Source organism: Carcharodon carcharias, chromosome 17, assembly GCF_017639515.1.
Source record: "Carcharodon carcharias isolate sCarCar2 chromosome 17, sCarCar2.pri, whole genome shotgun sequence".
Lineage (NCBI taxonomy): Eukaryota > Metazoa > Chordata > Chondrichthyes > Lamniformes > Lamnidae > Carcharodon > Carcharodon carcharias.
Window position 1 is genome coordinate 43,288,374 of NC_054483.1, and position 25,106 is coordinate 43,313,479.

General features: G+C 44.7%; 1 protein-coding gene across 4 annotated transcripts; it reads left to right on the plus strand.

The window, feature by feature from the left end:
• The first annotated feature begins 215 nt into the window (after positions 1–215).
• LOC121290144 (peroxiredoxin-like 2A) lies at positions 216–16,822 on the plus strand. 4 transcript variants are annotated; one of them, XM_041210369.1, is made up of 6 exons: positions 216–353; positions 1,015–1,188; positions 10,288–10,379; positions 11,704–11,844; positions 12,789–12,953; positions 16,015–16,822. In XM_041210369.1, exons 2-6 carry the CDS (start codon positions 1,017–1,019, stop codon positions 16,120–16,122), a joined length of 678 nt encoding a protein of 225 aa, XP_041066303.1. In that variant the 5' UTR covers positions 216–353; positions 1,015–1,016; the 3' UTR covers positions 16,123–16,822. The 4 variants fall into 4 exon arrangements, with proteins under 4 accessions (XP_041066303.1, XP_041066302.1, XP_041066301.1 ...); XM_041210368.1 differs by lacking the exon at positions 216–353 and adding an exon at positions 412–567; XM_041210367.1 differs by lacking the exon at positions 216–353 and adding an exon at positions 705–725.
• The last annotated feature ends 8,284 nt before the right edge of the window (positions 16,823–25,106 follow it).

Here is a 25,106-nt window from a genome sequence, read left to right on the forward strand (position 1 = left end):
GGAATGTTTTACACAATGTAGTCTGGTGCCCACGAATGCGTGGCGAATCGATCAGTGAGAAAATAAAAGCAAAAAACTGCGGATGCTGGAAATCCAAAACAAAAACAGAAATACCTGGAAAAACTCAGCAGGTCTGGGAGCATCGGCGAAGAGCACAGTTGACTTTTCGACTCGAAACGTCAACTGTGCTCTTCTCCGCCGATGCTGCCAGACCTGCTGAGTTTTTCCAGATCAGTGAGAAGCTTCCACTTGTGGAACAGGCCGGCTCAGTGCCGGCGAATAATCTCCCAGCCTGTCACTGTGTGGGCTACACCATATCTCACACGGCAATAACCCTGGGTTATTTTACAAAGGTTGGGTATTAATGTGCGGTGTTTGCTGCTGATCGGTCTCTGCTCTGTGTGTCTGCTTTGATTAACTGGCCTTAACTCTTTCTCGATGCTCTGATTGGCTGCCAAATTCTGACCTGTGGCCCCGTTACTCGGCTGTTGGAATGTGAAACAGCATAAAAGTAGCTAGAAAGCAAGGTTTCACTTATCTGGCTGTGCTCCTGTGGTAGGAAGCAGTGTGAGTACATCGTGGCGGGGAGGCTCAGGCCGCTGGAGAGAGAGAGAGAGAGAGAGAGAGAGAAAGGATAAAGCAGACAGTGAGACAGGCAATGATAGTCAGAGGCCAGGATGGCCAAACAGAGAGAGATCAGCAGGAAACAGAGACAAAGGGGAACGGTAGGGGAGAGAGAGAGAGAGAGAGAGAGAGGAGGGCGGCGGGGGAGAGGGAGAGCCTTTCTCTCCCTCTGATAGTCTGTCTATCTGTCCCACTATCAGAGGGAGACGGGGATAGAAAAAAAGGTGGGCGGAGGGAGGTGGACGGCGGGGGGAACTGAGGCGGAGAAAGGTGTTTGCGGTGTTGAGTGATGTCCGAGGGATGTATTATCTCCCTAAAAATGCTGTTGCTTGGATGAATATTAATGCTCTTATCAGTTGTTGGTATTTGATCATCAACCTTGTGTTCCAGGTATGATTGTAGTCGCTGAAGATTTCCACATGGGCTTATGGACAATGGGCCTTGGGGCTCTGGGAGCCGCTATCACCAGCGTGTTACTGGCAAACACCGATTTACTGCTGCCCAAGACCGATACTGTCTCAGTAACATATTTGTCAGGTGCCCAGCTGAGAACCCTGGACCAAGGCAAGGACGGGATTCTCACTATTTATGGATCTAACCTAGTCTGTCAGCCATGACTCATTTAGTAGCACTAACGTCTGGGTGTGAGACTGGATTTAAACCACAACCCCTCTCGGAGAATTTTCTCCCCGTTGAGCGGGCGCGCAGCTGATTGCCGCCCGCGATCGACTGCGCGCCGCCATTTTGTGAGCGGGTCAATTAAGGCCCGTCCAGCGTGACGCGCACCCGGAAGCGCTTAGCACTGAGGCATAGAGCTGCCTCAGGGGGTTTAATGTCATTGTGAAAACCTGAAAAAAAACGTTGAAAAAATTATTTGGACACATCCCCTCTTGTGACAGTGTCACATGAGCCTGGACATGTCTATGAATTTTTATTAAAGCTATGAAACCTCATCCTGCTTGCGGTTCCATGAAAAATTGCAAAGGCTGCCTTTGCTCTTTGCCTGTCCGCCAACCTTAAGGTTGGGCGGTTAGCCCTGAGAATCAGTTTAATTAGTTAATGGCCTTAATAGGCCTTTGATAGTTTGGAGAGCATGTAGCCAACTCCGCTGTGCGTCCGCCGAACTGAGGATCGGAATAACGTGGTGACGATGGGATGCACACCCAATGTTACCATGCGTCATTTTACTTGGCAGTGAGCCAAGTGAGCTTCTTCACGCTGACCAGAAGATTCAGGCCATAATCTAGGCTTACACTCCAGTGCAGTGCAGAGGGTGTGCTGCTTTGCCTGAGGTGCCTTCTTTTGAATGAGATGTTAAATTGAGGCCCCTCGGTGAATGTAAAAGGTCCCATGGCACTATTTTGAAGAAGAGCTGGGGAGTTATCCTGATGTCCTGGCCCATATTTATCCCACAGTTAACACCACAAAAACAGATTATCTGATCATTATCATATTACTATTAGTGGGATCTTGCTGTGTGCAAATTGGTTGCTACATTTGCTACATTACAATAGTGACTATACTTCAAAAGTACTTCATTGAATGTGTGAAGATGATGAGAGCCACTATATATATATGTAAGTCATTCTGTTCTTGTTTATTCTATCCCTTTTAAACTTGCTTTGTTGCTGTGAATATGCCTCACTTTTCAATCTTTTCTTTATAATTAGATCCACATGTTCCTGGTTATATTCTATGAACCTTTGCTCTTACCTTCTCATGGCCCTCTTTTTGCTCATTCTGTAAGGAATCTTTAAGGGTTAATCAACTTTAATGGTTTGCTGATGCTCCTTTTTAAAGGAGCTACCAATTCAATCAAATTTAAAGGAAACACATCAAATTAAATTAAAATGTGGTTTTGGGCATCAATGAAGCACTACAGTCCTTGGCTATAATACCCTTTATTGGGGTACCCAGAATCACATCAATACTCCAACTGGAGCCTAATTGAAGCCTTATGCTAATTCAAAATCACCCCCATACTTAACATTTAATAATCCTATATAAAATCCAGAATCTGGTTTCCTTTTTAATACTTTTTCCCTATCTGTATTTGTGCCTGTTAAGGGTCTTAGTATTTGCAGCCCAATATCTGTAATACCAGTTAAACCGGGTAAATGTTGAACATAACAGACATTGGCCATTCAGTAACTCAATCCTGTTCTGCCATTCAGTGAGATCATCTGTATCCTAAATATAGCCACCATATTGGTTCAGTATCCTTTAGTGCTCCTGTCTAGCAAAAAATTATCAAACTCAGATTTAAAATTATTATTAAAACTACTGTCGACTGCTTATATTGAGAGGGAGAATTCCACCATTTGCCACACATACAAACATACGAATTAGGAGCAGAAGTAGGCCATTCAACCCCTTGAGCCTGCTTATTGTGGCATCAACTCCACATTATACCTACCCCAGATCATCTTAAATTCTTGACTAACAAAGGAGTCCATCTACCTCTGCCTTAAAAATATTCATTGACTATGCCTCCACCGCTCTGAGGGTTGAGAGTTCCAAAGGTTCACAATCCTCTTGAGAGAGAAATTATTTTCATCTCAGTCTTAAATGGGAGACTCCTTTATTTTTAAACTGTGTTCTCTGGTTCTAGTCTCTCCAACAAGGGGAAACATCTTTTCAGCATCTACCTTGTCAAGTCCAAGATTTTATATGTTTCAATAAGATCACCTCTCATTCTTCTAAACTCCAGTGGATATAGGTGCAACCTGTCAAATCTTTCCTCACAAGATAACCTCTCAACCCAGGTATTAGTTGAATGAACCTTCTCTGAACTGCTAATTTCTTAAATAAGACGACCAAAACTGTACACAGTGCTTTAGATGTGGTCTCACCAACACCCTGTACAACTGTAGCAAAACATCCCTACTTTTATATTCCATTCCCTGAGCAATAAACACTAGCATTCTATTTGTCTTCCTAATCACTTGCACCTGCATAACTTTTCCTAATTTTTATGTACCAGGACACCCAGATCTCCCTGTACCTCAGAGTTCTGCAGTCTCTCCCCATTTTAAATAATATGCTGTTTTTTCCATTCTTCCTGCCAACATGGACAAGACACATTTTCCCACATTTTACTCCATCTGCCAAATTTTTGCCCACTCACTTAACCTATCTATGTTCCTTTGCAGACTCCCTATGTCCTCTTCACAACTTACTTTCTTACCTATCTTTGTGACATCAGCAAGTTTAGCAACCATACAAGTCATTGATGTAAATAGTGGAGGCCTGAGCACTGATCCCTGTGGCACTCCGCTCATCATATCTTGCCAACATAAATAAGACCCATTTATCTCTACTCTCTGCTTCCTGTTAGCTAGCCAATCTTCTATCCATGCTAATATCTTACCTCCTACACCATGAGCTCTCATTTTGCATAGTAACCTTCGATGTGGTACCCTGTCAAATTCCTTCTGGAAATCTAAGTACATCATGTCCACAGGTTCCCCTTTATCCACATTGCTCGTTACTTCCTCAACACCAGTAAATCAAACATGATTTCCCTTTCTCAAAACCATGTTGACTCTGCCTGATTGCATTGAAATTTTTGAAGTGCCCCGCTATAACCTCCTTAATAATAAATTCCAGCAACATCCCTCTGAAAGATGTTAAGTTAACTGGCTTCTGGTTCACTGCTTTCTGTCTCCTTCCTTCTTTGAATAGAGCAGTTACATTTCCAATCTGTTAGGACCTTTCCATAATCAAGAGAATTTTGGAGAATTAAAACCAATGCATCTACTATCTCAGCAACCATTCTTTTAAGAACCTGGGATGAAATCCATCAGGACCTGGGGACTTGTCAGCTTTTAGTTCTAATAATTTTCTCAGTATCCTTTCCCTGGTGATTAATTGTTTTAAGTTCCTCCCTCCCTATCACCTCCTGATTCACAATTATTTCTGGGATGTTATTTGTATCCTCTAACAGGAACATAGATGCAAAGTATCTGTTCAATTCATCCACTATTTCCTTTTTTCCCCTTTATTAATTCATGGGATGTGTGAGCATCGCTGGCCAAACCAGCATTTATTGCCCATCCCTAATTGCCTTCTTGAACCTCTGCAGCCCCCATTCTCTCTCTCTAGAGGACCAACGTTCAGTTTACTTACACTTTTTTTTCTTACCTGTATTTAATCCCCCACTATCAACATCCTGGACGTTGCCATTGACCAGAAACTGAACTGGGCTAGCCATATAAATACTGTGGCTACAAGAGCAGGTCAGAGGCTAGGAATCCTGCGGTGAGTAACTTGCCTCCTGGTTCCCCAAAGTCTGACCATCATCAAGGCACAAATCAGGAATGTGATGAAATACTCCCCACTTGCCTGGATGAGTGTCACCAACACCATTCAGAAGGACAAGGGCAACAGATAGATGGGAACACCACCACCTGGAAGTTCCCCTCCAAGTCACTCACCACCCTCACTTGGAAATATATCGCTGTTCCTTTTTTGTCAATGAGTCAAAATCCTGGAACCCCCTCCCTAACAGCACTGGGTGCGCATACATCACATGGACAGCAGCGGTTCAAGAAGGCAGCTCACCACCGCCTCCTCAAGGGCAACTAGGGATGGGCAATAAATGCTGGCCCAACCAGCGAAGCCCACGTCCTGTGAACGGAATAAAATAAAAAAAATCTACTATTTGCTTTTGTACTCTAACTAGCTTTCTCTCATACTTTAATTCTCCTTCATTAATCTTTCAGTCATTCTTTGCTATTCTTTATATTCTGTCCTGATCTGCCACTCATCTTTGCGGAAGTATGTTTTTTCTTTCAATTTGATACTTTCTTAACTTCTTTAGTTAGCCATGGATGGTGTGCCCTTCCCTTAGGGTCTTTCTCACTGGAATGTATCTTTTTTGAGTATTCTGAAATATCTCCTTAAACGTCTGTCATTGCTCTATCCTTTAACCTAATTTCCCAGTTCACTTAACCAGCTCTTTTTTCATGCCTTCATAATTGCCCTTAAGTTTAAAACACTAGTCTTAGATCCACTCCTCTATGCCTCAAACTGAATGTGAAATTCAATCATATTATAATCACGGTTACCTAGAGTGCCTTCACTATGAGGTTATTAATTAACCCTGGCTCATCGCACATTACCAGATCTACTATAGCCTGCTCACTGGTGCTAAAACGTGCTGCTCTAAGAAACTGTCCTGAAACACTCTTTTATGCACTCATCATCCTTTGTCAATCTGATTTTTTTCCAATTTCTATGTAGATTAAACTCACCCATGATTATCACTGTACCTTTCTCAGAAGTTCCATTAATTCTTCCTGTATACCCCATCCTACAGTGGTTACTGTTTGGAGGTCTACAAACCACTCTCAAGGTTACTATTTCTCATCTCTAGCCAAACTGATTCTACATCTTGGTCTCTTTGACTTTGGAAGTATTCTCTAACTTTCCATCTTAATGGCCTAGCTCTGACTTTCCTAGCCTCACCTACCATCAAAACTGTTAAAAACCCTTTCAAAGTCCTAAAAACCTCCATTCAAGTCACCCCTTAACCATCTAAATTTTAGGGAACACAAAACAAAAACAGAATTACCTGGAAAAACTCAGCAGGTCTGGCAGCATCGGCAGAGAAGAAAAGAGTTAACGTTTCGAGTCCTCATGACCCTTCAACAGAACTGAGTGAATCTAAGGAGAGGGGTGAAATATAAACTGGTTTAAGGTGGGGGGGGTGCGGGGGGGTGCAGGGTGGTGTGGTTGTAGGGACAAGCAGGCAGTGATAAGAGCAGATAATCAAAAGATGTCACAGACAAAAGAACACAGGCGTTGAAGGTGGTGATATTATCTAAACGAATGTGCTAATTAATGGATGGTAGGGCACTCAAGGTACAGCTCTAGTGGGGGTGGGGTGGAAAGGCTAGCAGGGCTAAAAGATTTAAAAATAATGGAAATAGGTGGGAAAAGAAAAATCTATATAAATTATTGGAAAAAAACAAAAGGAAGGGGGAAGAAACAGAAATGGGGTGGGGACGGAGGAGGTAGTTCAAGATCTAAAGTTGTTGAATTCAATATTCAGTGCGGAAGGCTGTAAAGTGCCTAGTCGGAAGATGAGGTGCTGCTCCTCCAGTTTGCGTTGGGCTTCACTGGAACAATGCAGCAAGACAAGGACAGACATGTGGGCAAGGGTGGAGTGTTAAAATGGCAAGTGACAGGGAGGTTTGGGTCATTCTTGCTGACAGACCGCAGGTGTTCTGCAAAGCGGTTGCCCAGTTTACGTTTGGTCTCTCCAATGTAGAGGAGACCGCATTGGGAGCAATGAATGCAGTAGACTAAGTTGGGGGAAATGCAAGTGAAATGCTGCTTCACTTGAAATGAGTGTTTGGGACCTTGGACGGTGAGGAGAGAGGAAGTGAAGGGGCAGGTGTTGCATCTTTTGCATGGGCAAGGGGAGGTGCCATAGGTGGGGGTTGAGGAGTAGGGGGTGATGGAGGAGTGGACCAGGGTGACCCGGAGGTAACGATCCCTACGGAATGCCACCGGGGGGGGGGTGAAGGGAAGATGTGTTTGGTGGTGGCATCATGCTGGAGTTGGTGGAAATGGCGGAGGATGATCCTTTGAATGCGGAGGCTGGTGGGGTGATAAGTGAGGAAAAGGGGGACCCTATCATGTTTCTGGGAGGGAGGTGAGGGCGGATGCGTGGGAGATGGGCCGGACACGGTTGAGGGCCCTGTCAACGACCGTGGGTGGAAAACCTTGGTTAAGGAAGAAGGAGGACATGTCAGAGTAACTGTCTTTGAAGGTAGCATCAACAGAACAGATGTGACGGAGGCGAAGGAACTGAGAGAATGGGATGGAGTCCTTCCAGGAAGCTGGGTGTGAGGAGCTGTAGTCGAGGTAGCTGTGGGATTCGGTAGGCTTGTAATGGATATTGGGGAACAGTCTATCACCAGAGATTGAGACAGAGAGGTCAAGGAAGGGAAGGGAAGTGTCAGAGATGGACCATGTGAAAATGATGGAGGGGTGGAGATTGGAAGCAAAATTAATAAATTTTTCCAAGTCCCGACGAGAGCATGAAATAGCACCGAAGTAATCAGCGATGCACCAGAGAAAGAGTTGTGGAAGGGGGCCGGAGCAGGACTGAAACAAGGAATGTTCCACATACCCCATAAAGAGACAGGCATAGCTGGGGCCCATGCGGGTACCCATAGCCACACCTTTTATTTGGAGCAAGTGAGAGGAGTTGAAGGAGAAATTGTTCAGTGAACATTGCACCCTTGTCCTCACTTATCACCCCACCAGCCTCCGCATTCAAAGGATCATCCTCCACCATTTCCGCCACCTCCAGCATGATGCCACCACCAAACACATCTTCCCTTCACCCCCGCTGGTGGCATTCCGTAGGGATCGTACCCTCCGGGACACCCTGGTCCACTCCTCCATCACCCCCTACTCCTCAACCCCCACCTATGGCACCTCCCCATGCCCACGCAAAAGATGCAACACCTGCCCCTTCACTTCCTCTCTCCTCACCGTCCAAGGGCCCAAACACTCCTTTCAATTGAAGCAGCATTTCACTTGAATTTCCCCCAATTTAGTCTACTGCATTTATTGCTCACAATGCGGTCTCCTCTACATTGGAGAGACCAAACGTAAACTGGGCAACCGCTTTGCAGAACACCTGCGGTCTGTCCGCAAGAATGACCCCAAACCTCCCTGTCGCTTGTCATTTTAACACTCCATCCTGCTCTCTTGCCCACATGTCTGTCCTTGGCTTGCTGCATTGTTCCAGTGAAGCCCAACGCAAACTGGAGGAACAGCACCTCATCTTCCGACTAGGCACTTTACAGCCTTCCGCACTGAATATTGAATTCAACAACTTTAGATCTTGAACTCCATCCCCACCCCCTTTCTGTTTCTTCCCCCTTCCTTTTGTTTTTTCCAATAACTTATATAGATTTTTCTCTTCCCACCTATTTCCATTATTTTAAAATCTTTTATGCCCTGCTAGCCTTTCCACCCCACCCCCACTAGAGATGTACCTTGAGTGCCCTACCATCCATTCTTAATTAGCACATTCGTTTAGATAATATCACCACCTTCAACGCCTCTGTGTTCTTTTGTCTGACATCTCTTGATTATCTGCTCCTATCACTGCCTGCTTGTCCCTACAACCACACCATCCCCCCACCCCCCCCACTTCTCTCCTCCCACTCAACACCCCCCCCACACCTTATCAGCTTATATTTCACCCCTCTCCTTAGATTCACTCAGTTCTGTTGAAGGGTCATGAGGACTCGAAACATCAACTCTTTTCTTCTCCGCTGATGCTGCCAGACCTGCTGAGTTTTTCCAGGTAATTATGTTTTTGTTTTGGATTTCCAGCATCCGCAGTTTTTTGTTTTTATCTCTAGGGAACACAACCCTAGTTTGTTTATCTTTCTTTGTAATTTAATCCTTGGCATCCCAGAATCATTTTGATTAAATCTACAGTGCTTTCCCTCCAAGGCCAGGATATCCTTCCTAAGTAATGGCACCCTGAACTGCTCACAGTAACTCCAGGTGTGGTTTAACCAAAGTTTTGAGTGACTGAAGCATGACCTCTACCTCCTTGTATTCTAGTCCTCTAGATATAAAGGACAGCATTCAACTGATCTTTTGAGTATTTTCTGTACTGTCTGGGGATTTCAATGATCACGGACCTCTAAATCTCATTGGACCCCCACTGTTTCTAGCTTTTCATTATTTAAAAAGTCTCCTGTTCTATCCTTTTTTTGGGTCCAAAGTGGATGACCCCACATTTGCCAGTTTTGCCCATTCTATTATTATCTCTTTGTACTTTTATGCTTCCTTCTACATTGCTTACAATGCCACTCATCTTTGTGTCATTGGCAAATTTGGATCTGTGGCTTTCTATCCGATCATCTACATTTTTAATAAATACAGTGAATAATTGAAGTCCCAGCACACCACTAGTCCACATCCTATCAATTAGAATATCTGTCCATATCTCTACTCTGCTTCCTGATGCTCAGCCAGTTTCCTAAACAGGTCAATAGTTTACCTACAGTTTCAACCCTGTTAACTTTAGCTAATAGTTTCATATGGAGAGACTTTGCCAAGTACCTTCTAGAAGTTCATATAACTAACATCCACAGACATTCCCCCTAAATGTTATTCTAGTTACTTGCCCAAAAAAATATGTATTAGGTTCTTTAGACATGAGAATGCATTCTGGTTCAGCTGAGGGGAAATTTAGAAAGTTAAAGAAAAAGGCAGTTAGTGCAGTGTAGCAACATGAGAAATGATAACCAAGGTGTGAGAGGAAGGAACAGTGTACAGACATAACAATGCAACAGCAAATAGGATGAGTAGGGAAAATTTGTTTGAAAAAAAAAGCAAAATTAAAGACTCTTCATCTTTATCCATGCAGTATTTGTAACAAAATGGATGCATTGATAGCGCAAACAGAAATAAATGAGTATGATCTGATAGGCAATACAGAGTTATGGTTACAAAGTGACCAAGGCTGCGAACTGCATATTCTGGGGTAATTTGAAATTTCAGAATGATAAGAAGGAGGTACGGCAATGTACATGTTTACTGCATTCCCCAAACATCTTCATTTACAGTCCCTTCTGCTTGCTGTTCAGTAATTTAAATTGATTTAATCTTTTGTTTTTCTAGAGGGAAGGGCATTTGAGGCAGAAGAGCTGTGGAGCAGCAATGGAGCGGTGATCATGGCAGTGAGGAGACCGGGATGATTTTTGTGCCGAGAGGTACTGGGATAAGAGTTTGTTATGGAGCAAATTGTGTAATTCAGAAATATAATTGCTTCATTCTGCAAGCAGAGATGTGTCTTAAAACCTCTTTCCCCCAATTACATTCCTGTGCTGTCTTGGGAGATTTTTCCATGTGAAAGGTGCTGTATAAATGGAAGTTGCAGTAGAGCTGGAGGATATTAGGGAGGAGCAAGGTAATAGAGGGATTTGAAATCAAGGATGCAAATTTTCAAATAAAAGCATTGCTTGACCAGAATCAATATAGGGCAGGTGGGTGAACGAGACATGATGTGAGTTAGGATATGGGTAGCGGAGTTTTAGTTGAGCTGAGGTTTTATGCAGAATGTAGGAGGGAAGCTATTCAGGAGAGTGTTTAACAAATCAGATTTCAAAGTAACAAAGCTGTGGATGAGGGCTCAGCAGCAAATAGAATGGGGCAGATGGTGATAGAGCAAGTATGTGGTCAGAAGCTCAACATGACACCGAGATTGTGAACAGTATGGCGTATTCTCAGACGGTTGCCAGGGAGAGGGATGGAATCAGCAGCTAGGGAACAGAGTTTTTTGTGGGGACCAAATGCAATGGCTTCAATGTCACTAAGAATTAACTGGAGGAAATTTCTGCTCATCCAGTACTGGATGTAGGATAAGCAATCTGACAATTTAGTAACAGTGCAGGAGTTAAGAGGTGGTGGTGAAGTAGAGCTGGGTGTTAGCATACATGTGGAAACTAATATTATACTTATGGATGATGTCACCAAGAGATAGCACCAAGAGATGGATGGGAAACAGGAGGGACCCAAGGATAGATCCTTGGCGGACACCAGAGGTAACGGTATGGGAGCAGTAGGAGAAGCAATTGCAAGCGATTTTCTGGCTAGATAAGAATGGAACCAGGTGAGAGCAGTCCCACGCAGCTGGACGACAGTGGAGAGCTGTTGGAGGCGGATGGTGAGGTCAACCATGTTAGACAGGTTAGGTCTGCCCTCGTGCTCGCTCTTGCTCTCAGGCTTTGCTGTAACCAGTTCCACCTGCAGCCAGAATGCAGCCCCCATGAAGGAGTGCAGGTTAGCTTTTAGTAATGCTTGCTTCACATGAATTGAGGGACCCTGCTGAGGTCCACAGGATGTTTAGCACTGGGCTACACAACACTGTCATTTAAATTAGCAAACAGAACAGTTTGTGTCTTTCCAGCATCAAGAGGGATAGACGTAGGTTGATGGCACATCATTGATTCCTGACTTCAAATACCAGCCTTATCCAACCTTTCCCTCACATTCAGAAACAAGATGTTGATTTTACTTTTCTTCCTTGTGCTGTAGGAGGCCACAGAGATCTCCTCTCTGAAACCCCAGCTTGATGAGTTAGGGGTCCCTCTTTATGGGGTCATCAAAGAAAATATCAATAATGAATTAAAAGATTTTCAACCCTTTTTCAAAGGAGAGATCTTTCTTGATGTTGAGGTAAGTTCTGAGTCATAGAGTTTGAGTGCAAGTGTTGGGATGTGAATATTTAATCCACACTTGTCGAGTGAGGGGAGAAGAGGGTGTTTGTATGTATGGGGTGGGGGAGGAGGGTGTTTGTGTCTGGGGGGAGCAGTGTGTGTTTGTGTGTGGGGAGGAGAGGAGGGAGTTTATGGGGGTGTTGAAAAGTTGTTTGGTGTCCCACCTATGAGGTCTGAAGGCTTGTTTGGTTGAATGTAAACCATTCTATGTTAACACGTATCTATATTCATATCCAAGGTACTGCCCTGCATCAGTGCTGCCTCCATGGAGCTTTTATTTAGGTGCTTCCTAACTCTGTTTTCAATTCAGATGCACTTCTCTCAAGTCGGGCTTCAGTTTCTTTAGCTTTTCATGTTTTGAGATTCTGGGGTCCTTCTCCAACTTCTCTTGGATCTTGGGATCCATCCTTCACTGATACCATGTTGTAAGGTTGTTTGGTGTCTCACTAAAAGGTCTGGAGGTTTGTATGGTAGAACATGCATGGGTGCAGTCTCCATGCTGGCTCCTTGCAGACTATAAACATAGTGACCATCAAGTGACTCTCTACAGCACACTGAGTAGTCTCGTTCTCCAATTCCACATTAACCTTTGCTCTCCCAAACACCCTTATGCTACATGTGTTGGGATGGGAGGGTGTTTGTGTGTGCAGGGGAGAAGAGGGTGTCTATGCGTGTGGATGGGGGGAAGGAGAGGTTGTTTACGGGTGTGTGGGGGAAGGGGAGGGTGTTTGGGAGAAGGGGAGGGTGAGGAGGAAGGTGTTTATGTTGTGGGGGTAGGGGAGGGTGTTGAAACAAGAATCGATTGCTTCTGTGAAGACTCATCAATCATTAATTGTTCCTATTCCTCTGGCAGTAATTTCACAGCCAGTTAATATCTCACTCTCTGAATCACTTTGTCTTTAGACACGCTTTTACGGACCAACAAAACGTTCCATGGGTCTGCTGGGCCTCTTGCGTCTGGGTGTTTGGAGGAATTTTTTACGAGCCTGGAGGAAAGGATTCCGTGGGAACACAGATGGAGAAGGATTCGTCCTGGGAGGAGTGTTTGTTTTGGGAGCTGGAGAGCAGGTAAAAAAATGCAATCCCTTCTTCCCAAGATCCATAAACTGGATTGTTCTGTTAGATCCAGTTTCAGCCTGTTCCTGCCTCACTCAACTGATTTCTTCCAATCTTACCTTTTTTTTACACTTTTTCAGTCTCTTCCGATCTACATCCTTGACTCTTCTGATGCACTGTCACTTCTAACAGTTTCCTGGTCCTAAGTCTCCTTTTCCCCATGGATGTCTAATCCCTCTACACCTCTATCCCCCATCAAGACAGTTGTGAGAGCTCTCTGCTCCTTCCTTAAGCAGAAGCTCAACCAGTCTCTATTGACCATCACTACTCTCCTCTGCCTGGCTGAGCTTGTTCTCACAACGAAGAATTTCTCCTTCAGCTCCTTTCACTTCCTCCAAATAAAAGGTGTTTCTAAGGGTACCCACATGAGTTCTAACTATGTCTGCCTTTTTCTTGAAATACTCTTTGTTCCAGTCATACTCTTAGCCCCCCTCCCTTACCTCTTTTTCAAGTACTTTTGATAATTGTCAGTGTCACTTCCTGCTCTTGGACTAAATGGAGATTTTGCATTTTTTTTTTTTCATCCTTCTCTCATCTGTATTGGCCCATCTCTGACTCTTCCTTTCCCTTGCTGGACTTCTTAGCCTATCACCTAAAATAGAAACCATCAAATAATATTCAATATAAGCCTATGGACTCCCACAGCTACCTCAATTACATTTCCTCACACCCTGCTTCCTGGAAGGACTCTTCTCCATGCTCCCACTTTCTCCATTGCATCTGTTTCTGATGCAGCCTTCTGTACCAACACTTCCCATATGTCTTCCTTCTCAGTCGAGGATTCCCCCAAGGGTGGCTGACACTTCTGCTTTCACCCATTCCCCTCCCTCCAGAACCATGATAAGGTTCCCCCTGTCCTCACCTTCCACCCCATCAGCCTCTACAGTCAATGGATCATTTTCCACCAACGCCTATGATGCCACCACCAAACACAGCTTCCCCTCCCCTCCCACTATTCCTAACTTACTATTCCCTCTAACATAGCCTTGTCCATTCCTCAGTCACCCTCATTCCCTTTTGTACACCACCTGTCCTTGCAAGTGCAGCAGATGCAATATCCCCTTTTTGCCTTGTCCCTTCTTACCATCCAAGGCCCCAAACACTCCTTTCAAGTGAAGCAGTGATTTACTTCTTTCAATTTAATACTGTATTCACTGTTCACAGTGTGGTCTGCTTTACACTGGGGAGACCAAACACAGACTGGGTGACTGCTCTGTGGACCACCTCAGTCTTTAAGCGTGACCCTGAACTAACAGTTGCCTGTCATTTTAATTCTCCACTCTGACCTTTCTGTTCTTGGCCTGCTGCGTTGTTCCAAAAAAGCTCAATGCAAGCTCGAGAAACAGCACCTCATCTTTTGACTCAGCGCTTTGCAGCCTTATGAACTCAACATCAAGTTCAACAATTTTAGATCATAGCCTCTGCCTCTGTTTTGTGTTTTTTTTTCCGGTTCAGTTTTCTTCTTACTTCTTTCTTTATTCCTTCACTTTTCATTCGGGCAGTTGCTATCCTGCCATTCACACCTCATCTAGACATCTTTTTGTTTTTTTCACATTTATCCATTATCACGAAACCTTTTGTCATTTAATCTCTCCTGCCCTCCATGTTATGACAAACCTTCCTTATGTTCTTCCTTTTCACTTGCTCAATACTAATTACATTCCTATCGTTCCTCAGTTCTGATGAAAGATCATTGATCATCAATGCTGCCCGACCTGCTGAGTAGTTCCAGCATTTTCTGTTTTTATTCTGGATTTCCAGTATCTGCAGTATTTAGTTTTTGTAAAACAAGAAATGGATTGGAAAATCAGACTGGATGGGTGGGACTGCTGGCAATGAGGAGAATAACTCACTGATGTTTAGTTCAGGTTCTGGCAGAACTATTTGGCTCCGGTGTTTATTGTCATTAGCAATTCCTCAGATAATGAAGCAGTCCTTCCCGAGCTACAACAGGACATGGATAATGAGCTGGTTTGGGCTGATAACTCACATAACATTGTCACCACATTAAGGCCAGGTGATGATAACTCCAACAAGAGAAGTCCAGTAATCTCACCTTGATCACCAAATCCCCCACCACCAACATCTTGGACATCATTTCCTAACTGAATCAGATAAATTAGCACAGTGATAACAAGAACAGGTCAGAGGCTGGGTATTCTTTTTGTAATTCGTTTGTGTGATGTGGGTATCACTGGCAGTGTCAGCATTCCTAATTACCCTTCCAATAAGTGGCTTGCTAGGCTATTTCAGAGGTCAGGCAAGAGTCAATTGTAAAAGCAAAATACTGTGGATGCTGGAAATCTGAAACAAAAACAGAAAATTCTGGAAAAACTCAGCAGGTCTGACAGCATCTGTGGAGTGAGAAACAGTTGAAATTTCGGATCCGTCTGACTCTTCAGAGCTTTGATTACTTCAGTATGCTCTGGATTGTTGCTTAAATTTGGTTTTCAAATTTCTGGCATCAAGTCTACACTTTGGCACTGGATTCAACTGCTATATAGCTTAAATTTTAAAGAAATTTTGTCTAGCCCACAGTCCACCCCTCAGAACAGTCGTCACCTGCTGAGCCTGTGATTGATTCAACTAGTTTTTTCAGCATTAGCTATGCTCAGGTTCCTGACTAGAGCTTCATGGTAAGCCAAAGTACATTTCTGCAGGTGTTGGTAGGGGGAGTGTGAGGAGATGGAGGACTGAAAATGGTGTGAGGAGAGATGCAATGAGGAGGTAGTGAGGGAGAAATGGGGTGAGGAGTTTGAGGGCAGGAGAAGGGGGTGAAGAGAGGTGGAAACAAGGGATAGGGGATGCAGAGAGAAAGAAGTGGGTGAGGGGAGTAGCTGAAATCAAGAGAGAGGATGAGGTGAACTGGTGAAGTGGGGAGTGGGTGAGGGGCTGGGGAGTCAGTTTGGGCGAGGGTAGCAGGGATTGGGTGAGGGGGGTGTCAGTTTTGGTAAGGAATCACCTTATCTCCTTCCTGACCTTAATCTCAATTGCTGCTGCTGTGCCCACACAGGGTGTTCTTCTGGAGCATCGAGAGAAGGAGTTTGGTGATGCCGTTGATATCAGCTCTGTCCTTGAAGCCGCCAGAAAGATCAAGCCTCTGAGAAATGCAGAGAATTAAACCATTAGCAACTGAAAATGTCAAAAACAGTCGTGCAAAGAGGAGACTCGGCTTCAGTAATCAGAATATCCTGTGAGGCGTTTGGGTACTAAACACAGAAAATACTGGAAATACTCAGCAGGTCTGGCAGCATCTGTGGAGAGAGAAACCGAGTTAACGTTTCAGGTCATGACCTTTCATCAGATCCAGGTCTCTGGATCTTGAGTCCTTGAATCCACAGTTAAGGTGTTTTTGAAGGGTGGGGGGAATGCAGGGACTTAAGAGACAAACTGTTCATTTCCATTTTTCTCCTATTCTCACTGTACTAAGTTGCAGCAACGACAGTGTGTTACTGCTGAAATTGGCCATGTCTTCGGATAAGAACAACTCCATTTCAGAGCAGCAACTGAAGCTGGCACTAATTGATTAACGTACTACCGAATCATGTGCCAGTGCCTCTCCATCGTCATCTGCCCCGCCTCCCTCCACCTCACCACCAGCCCCTAGAACTCTACCCTCAGAAATTTGCTGCCTGCCACCCACTCTTTTCTCACTGAGGTTCATGTGGGTAACTGGCTTGCAATGTATTAATGAAGGCCTGATTCTAAAGCCACTGGTTCAGGCTTGATATTTACAGACCAAGTCACGAGCTGGAGCACTGAAGTAAAAATAGAAACTTCTGTAATCTGAATCTAAACTCAATAAATGGAATGTGAGACTATCAGACTGGTTATTTATTTCAACTTTAATCCCATTCCTCAGCAACTGATTCTTTTCAAATCCTTGAACAATCCCCTTTTCAATGATGCTGATGTAGGGACTAACCTTTGTGGTGAAACATTTGGTGAGCCAGTGAAGCACCGAGCCGGAATGGCCCATGCTAGAGAGGGTGTTCCCTACACAGCGGGGCACCGTACCAGAATGCCCTGTACTGGGGAGGACATTCCCTACACAGTGGGCCACTGAGCCTCAATGCTCCATGCTGAGGAGGGTGTTCCCTAGCCAGTGGCTATTGCTCAGAATCTGGACAAAATAAATGAATTAACAACACAAATAGAGGTTAATAGGTATGATCTTATAACCATTTTGGAAACATGGTTACAAGTATGATAGCAAGAAAGGATCTTGGATTGGAAAATGTAGAGTATATATGGGTGGAAGTAAGAAATAACAAGGGGAAGAAGACACTGGTGGGAGTAGTCTGTAGGCTCCCTGACAGTAGCTATACCATAGGACAAATAATAAATCTTGAGATAATGAGGGCATGTCAAAAAGGCAGTACATTAATCATGGGTGACTTTAATCTTGTAGATTGGGAAAATCAAATTGGCAGATTTAGCCACGAGCAAGAATTCATAGTGTATTTGAGCAGTTTCTTAGAATAATATGTTGTGGATCCAACCAGGGATCAGGCTATTTTGGATCTGGTAATGTGTAAGGTGGCAGGTTTAATAAATGATCTCAGGGTAAAAGATCCCCTAGGAAACAGTGACCATAATATGCTGGAATTTAGCACTCAGTTTGAGAGTGAGAACCTTGGGCTGGAAACAACTGTGCTAAACTTAAATAAGGAATGAGGAATCATTACAATGGAATGAGGTCAGAGTTGGCTTAAGTGGACTGGAAAAGCAGTTTAGCAGGAAAAACACGAACAGTGGCAGACATTTAAGAAATTAGTTCATGACTCACAATAAAGATATATGCCAATGAGAAAGAAGGATTCCAGGAAGAGGATAAACCAACCATGGTTAACCAAGGAAGTTAAGGACAATATCAAATTGAAAGAAAAAACATACAATATGGCAAATATTAGGGGCAAGCCAGAGCATTGGGAAAGTTTCAAAAAACAACAAAAGATGACCAGAAAAATATAAAGGGAGAAAATAAACTTTGAGGCTAAACTAGCAAGTAATATAAAAATTGGAGAGCTTCTTTAAACATATAAAAAGGAAGAGAGAGGCCAAAGAGAAAATAGGCTCCTTAGAGAATGAGGCTGGGGAAATAATAATGGGGAACCAGGAAATGGCAGAGGAGTTGAATAAATACTTTGCTTCAGTCTTAGATCAGTTGGAGACTTGGGCGGAGAAATTGCAGATGGAGTTTAATCCGGGCAAATGCGAGGTAAAGCATTTTGGAAGGTCTAATACAGGCAGGAATAATACAGTAAATGGCAGAACACTAAAGTGCATTGACGGGCAGAGGGATCTGGGTGTACAGGTCCACAGGTCACAAAGTGGCAACGCAGGTGGATAAGGTAGTTAGGAAGGCATAGGCACGCTTGCCTTCATTGGCAGGGGTATTGAGTATAAAAGCTGGGAAGTCATGCTGCAGCTGTATAGAACCTTGGTTAGGCCACACTTGGAATATTGCATGCAATTCTGGTCGCCACATTACCAGAAAGATATGGAGGTGTTGGAGAGGGTGCAGAGGAGGTTTACCAGGATGCTGCTTGGTCTGGAGGTTATTAGCTATGAGGAGAGGTTGGAGAAACTCGGATTGTTCTCACTAGAGGGACGGAGATTGAGGGGTGACTTGATAGAAGTTTACAAAATTATGAGTGGCGTGGACAGAGTAGATAGTCAGAAGTTTTTTCCCAGGGTGGAAGAGTCAATTACTAGGGGACAGAGATTTAAGGTGAGAGGAGAAAACTATAGAGGAGATGTGCGGGGCAAGTTTTTTACGCAGAGGGTAGTGAGTGTCTGGAATTCACTGCCAGAGGTGGTGGAGGAAGCAGGTACAATAGTGGTGTTTAAGAGGCAGCTTGACAAATACATGCATAAGATGGGAATAGAGGGAATGGGACCCCGGAAGTGCAAAATGTTTTAGTTGACAGGCAGTATGATTGGCGCAGGCTTGGAGGGCTGAAGGGCCTGTTCCTGTGCTGTATTTTGTTCTTTGTTCACAATATAAGATATTAATAGCATTCCAAAAATCTAAATAATCAAGGGGGAGGAAATAAGTCCACAGGTCACTATTATTGAGACTAGATTTATTAACTGAGTTCAAACTCCACCAGCTACCATGATGGGATTTGAACCCATGTCCCCAGAGTATTGGCCTGGGCTTCTGGATTACCAGTCCAGTGAGATTACCACTACACCATCATCTCCTCCATAACCACACTTGCTTGTTGGGGTTTGTATATGATAATGCAGAATGGATTGCCACATGGGAGGGTATGATCAATCAGGTGCTGGCAGTGACACGTGGCTGCAGTTGTTGTCTGATGTTGCTTGGCTGCATCTGGACAACAGGTATGCATGTATCTTTGTTCAGCCCCTCCAGGTCCCTTGAGTGTAGACATATGGAGGAGATATCCTGGAGCTCCTATCATGGACCAGAGGAATGCCAGCAGCATATGTGTTGTGTTGGTCTTTGTGTGGAGACTCATACTGAAGGAGACACCTCCACCTGAAGGAGACATGGCCCGCAACAGCAAGGAGAGAGCCAAGATTGCTGATGGGGTGCCTGTCAATAGAGTGCTGACCCCTGCAGAGGAAGCTGCTGGACTGGCAGGGGCGTCGGATTGCCAGGGTATCGTGGATAGCGAGATTGGAGGCACGGACCAAGAGAGTGAGGAGGCTTCAAGCTTGTGTCCAGCACTGGACAAATGGAGATTCACAGCAGCATGGATGGGAGGAGGAGATTGGATGGGAGGAGGAGATGTGAAGTCATATTCCCTGATCGTGTTCTCTCACGCAAGTCTCGGCACTCAAGGGGGATCAGCCACTGGGACCAGGGGCCTACAGTCTGAAGATTAGGAGGATTCCTCAGTGGACCCATCACCAGTGCAGAGACTCTCATGGTGGTGGGTATGTTCCCATGATTAGACTTAGAGCCACAAGCTGGTGAGACCAAGCTGCTAACGGAGGTTGTGACAGTTGAGGCCGCCGACTGACAGGGCTGTCAGAGGCCAGACCTGTGTTGAGCATCAGGCTGATAATGTGCCCCTGGATGCAGCCGCATGGAAGCTGCTGGAGGTGTAGCGACAGGTAGGGGAAAATCTGGCGGCACTGCCAGATGTTGAATGATAATGGAGTTTGTCCAGGCTATGAGTGCTGCCATGTCTCAGGTATGCAAGTGGCTTTCTCCATTGAGAGATTGGCAATCCTCATGGAGGGCCAGGTACAGCAGACCACTCAGTAGCTGCTGGAGATCCTTACAGGCCTGCACACCATGGCTTTGTCCAGTAGCTCTATGCAGCTGTTTCAAGGCAGGAGGTGGAGAAGGTGCTTGGAGCCTCCACCAGGTACTCCTCAATCTCCTGTAGCAGAGAGATGCCATTATGCATCACGAGGGAGGAGGAGCAGCTGCCAGCCACATCCTGGGGTCTCCTGTCAAAGAGCTTCGAGTATGGACAGCAACCCTTCAGCCCCTCTGCAGTGACCCCAGCATCCTGAGTAGTTGCAGAGACAGGGGGCAGTTCCTGCCTCAGCATGCTGGGACCCTACAGGCTTCAGGCAGTCAGATCACCATTCACCAAAGTCATCCCAAAACGTAGGGCAGCCTGAGCAGCGACCTGCCTCCACCTCACTACAAGGCAGGGGTATCACCTCATAGAAGCACTCAAAAACACATGAAGAAGAGCACCTTTGATGCACTAGGATGTTTAGACTTGGCACATTTTAAGGATTGATAGTGTAATTCCAATAAATGTCTGTTTGATTTCTTAAACAAATTTTAAGGTAAAGTTTAAATAAGCTTCTGCAGCTAAATACAGCCTCCTCCAACCAACAGCTTTAAAGAGATATCAGGTGCACTTTCTTCCGAGTTGCAGACTGATGCTGCTGCTACAGAATCTCCTACCCCCATGAGCTGATTCGAAAATAACCCTGTGTGACGGCCGTTACTCATTGACATTCACCACCCATTACTGTTTCCACCTCTTGACACAACTGATATATGCTAAACCCCACCCAGGGAGGACAAACACAAGGAGGTTATAATGAGCCTTTATCAAACTCTGGTTCCGCCTCAAATGACTGGTGAATTGTGACCAGTTCTGAGCACCACACTTCAGGAAGGGTGTGAAGACTTTAGGGTGGAACAGAAAAGGTTCACAAGAATATTTCCAGGGAGGAGGTGCTTCAGTTACATGGATCAATTGGAGAAATTGGGACCGTTCTTCTTAAAGAAGGTTGAGAGAAGGTTTAATCTAAGTATTCAAAATCATCAGGGGTCTAGATAGAGATAGAGAGAAACTGTTCCCATTGGGGGAAGGGCCAAGAGCCAGAGGAAACTAATTTAAGGTGGTTGGCAAAAGATCTAATGGTGACACGAGAAAAAATTTTACACTGTGAGTGATTAGGATCTGGAATGCACTGTCTGAGAGTGTGGAGGAGGCAGGATCAATGGAATGATTAGGATTTGGAATGCGCTGCTTGAGAGTGTGGAGGAGGCAGATTCAATCAGCGTTTTCAGAAGGAATTGAATGAGCAGCTAAAGAGAAAAAAAAATCACAGGGCTACAGGGAAAAGGATTAACAGAGTTTCATTTGTAGAGAATCAGCACAAAGAGCCTGTCGCTATTCTATAATTCTAATAGCCAAGATGGGATTTGAGCTCCTGTCCTCTATTATTAGTTCACCAGATTGCTGGTCTAGTAATATATCCACTTCATGACCAAGCCCACATCACAGATCAGTTTATGGAATGTGAGACAAGGCGTTGTTTCAAATGAACAAAGCATGAAGCTGGAACACATCCAATCTAGAACTGGGGACTATACAGGAAACTAGACTGTGGCCTGTTCCTGCTTTGAGGAAGAGACTGGTATAGATTCCAAGTTTATCTCCCAGATTTCCCAGTCTCCTGTGGATTTAAGAACTGGGAGGTTGTACTCTGTCAGCAAGGCCCTGTATGTGTCAGCTGTGACTTGGTGGTGTCTCAGTCACAAGGTTCCAGGTTCAAGTACCACTCCAGGGCTTCAACACAAAAATCAAAGCTGATAATTTGATGTAGTACTGAGGGAGTGCTGGATGAGATGTTAAGTGGAAGCCCACCTGCCCGCTTGGGTTGGTGTAAAAGTTCCAATAACACTATTTTGAAGAGCAGGTGTCCTGGCCAATATTTATCCCTCAACCAGCACAAGACCATAAGACATAGGAGCAGAAGTAGGCCCATTCAGCCTATCGAGTCTGCTCCGCCATTTAATGAGATCATGGCCGTTGTGATAATCCTCAACTCCACTTTCCTGTCTTTTCCACATAACCCTTGATTCCCTTACTGATTAAAAATCTGTCTGTCTCAGCCTTGAATATACTTAACGACCCAGCCTCTACAGCTCTCTGCGGTAAAGAATTCCACAGATTCACTACCTTCTGAGAGATGAAATTCCTCCTCATCTCTGTCTTAAATGGGTGACTCCTTATTCTGAGATTATGCCCTCTGGTCCTGGACTCTCCCACAAGGGGTAACAACCTCTCAGCATCTACCCTGTCAAGCCCCCTAAGAATCTTATATGTTTCAATAAGGTCGCCTCTCATTCTTCTAAATTCCAATGAGTACAGGCCCAACCTACTCAACCTCTCCTCATAAGAAAATCCCTCCTTACCTGGGATCAACCTAATGAACCTTCTCTGGACTACCTCCAATGCCAGTATATATTTCCTTAGATAAGGGGACCAAAACTGTTCAAAGTATGCTAGGTGTGGTCTAACCTTGTATAGTTTTAGCAAGGCACCACCATTTTTATACTCCATTCCCTTTGAAATAAAGGCCAACATTCCATTTACCTATTACCTGCTGAATTTGTTTGCTAGCTTTTTGTGATTCATGCACAAGAACCCCCAAATCCCTTTGTGCTGCAGCCTTCTGCTGTCCTTCTCCATTTAAATAATATTCAGCTCCTGTATTCTTCCTGCCAATGCGCATAGCCTCACACTTTCCCACATTATATTCTATCTGCCAAGTTTTTGCCCAATCATTTAATCTGTCTATATCCCTCTGCAGTCCATGTTGCGTAGGATCTGCGAGCATTTTATGATGGAAGGAATGTAATTGATGAAGCAGCTGAAGATGGTTGGGCCTAGGACACTACCCTGAGGAACTTCTGCAGTGATGTCCTGGAAGTGAGATGAGTGACCTCCAACAACCACAACCATCTTCATTTGTGCTAGGTATAACTCGAACCAGCGGAGAGTTTTTCCCCGATTTCCATTGACTCCAGTTTTGCTAGGGCTCCTTGATGCCACACTTGATCAAATGCTTCCCTGATGTCAAGGGCAGTCACTCTCACCTCACCTCAAGTTCAGCTCTTTTGTCTGTGTTTGGACAAAGGCTGTAATGAGGACAGGAGCTGAGTGGCCCTGGCAGAATCCAAACTGAGCGTTAGTGAGTAGGTTATTGCTAAGCAAGTATGGCTTGATAGCACAGTTGATGACCCCTTCTATTACTTTACTCATGATCGAGAGTAGATTGATGAGGCAGTAATTAGTCAGGTAGGACTTGTCCTACTTTTTGTGGACAGGATATACCTGGAAAATTTTCCACATAGCCGGGTAAATGCCAGTGTTGTAGCTGTACTGGAACAGCTTGGCTAGGGGTGCAGCTAGTTCTGGAGCACAAGTCTTCAGTATTATTGCTGAAATATTGTCAGGGCCCATAGCCTTTGCAGTATCCAGTGCCTTCAGCCATTTCTTGATATCACGTGGAATGAATTGAATTGGCTGAAGACTGGTATCTGTGAATTTGGGAACCATAGGAGGAGGCTGAGATAGATCGTCCACTCGGCATTTCTGGCTGATGAAGATGGATGGAAATGAATCAGCCTTATCTTTTGCACTGATGTACTCTGCTCCTCTATCATTGAGGATATTTGTGGAACCTCCTCCTCCAGTGAGTTGTTTAATTGTCCACCACCATTCACGACTGGAAGTGACAGGACTGCAGAGCTTAGATCTGATCCGTTGGTTGTGGGACCACTTGGCTCTGTCTATCACTTGCTGCTTCTGCTACTTAGCACACAAGTAGTTTTGTGTTGTAGCTTCACCAGGTTGACACCTCATTTTTATGTATGCCTGGTGCTGCTCCTGGCATGCCCTCCTGCACGCTTCATTGAATTAAGATGGGCTGAATGGCCTTCCTCATCCATAAGGACTTTGTGACCAGTTTAGGTAGATGAGAAACAGGCTGCTCCACTGTTCTCCATCATTACTCACTTTAATGTTTGCAACAGTCTCTGTCACCCTAATCTCTACAGAGTAAGACTGGGATGTCAATCAGTGTTGAGGGATTGTATTTAATGTCCTCATTAATATATTTTCAAAGCCAAAATTTAGAGAACCTACCAAGCTCGAAACTGAACAGGAGCCTCCACTAGCCCCGCATCACAGTCACAGCAATTTCTTGGTCAGGAGTTTCCCGTCGGTGCGCGGGGATGGGCCCGATAGACCGATGCGTAAAATGACATCGGGTGTGTGTCCTGATGTCATCGCGCTGAGTAGCAATGTTTTGTTCGGCAGGCGCATGCCGGAGTTGGCTGCGTGCCACCGATATGTAAATGACCTATTATGGCCATCAAGGATTAAATAAGGTTACTGTAAACGCTGCCCGTCCAACCTTAGGGTTGGCGAGTAGACAAAAAGGCAACGAGCAGGATGAGGCTTCCTCAAGCTTTTACTAAATAGATAAATCATTTTCCAAACATATAAAAACATGTCCCATTTCGTGAGACACAGTCACATAAGGGGACATTGTTAAATACATTTTTAAACCTGTTATTTAATATTTTCAGAAGCCCTTCAATTTCCCTGAGGCAGCCCTGTGAAAGAGCGCAGGCCCTGACTCCCTCTCCTGCACAGGTGCTGCTGAGTGCTACTGCTCGCGTCTTACACTGGGTGGGCCTTAATTGACCAGCCGGCATAAATTGCGGTGCAGAGCTGATCGCGGGCGGCGATCAGCTCTGCGACCACCTCCACCCACTCTCCTTGAGCCCACCTGCCAACTGAAAAATTCTGCCCCTTGTCTTGTGGAAACTAATTGGCTGGAGTCTTCCACGGATTGGCA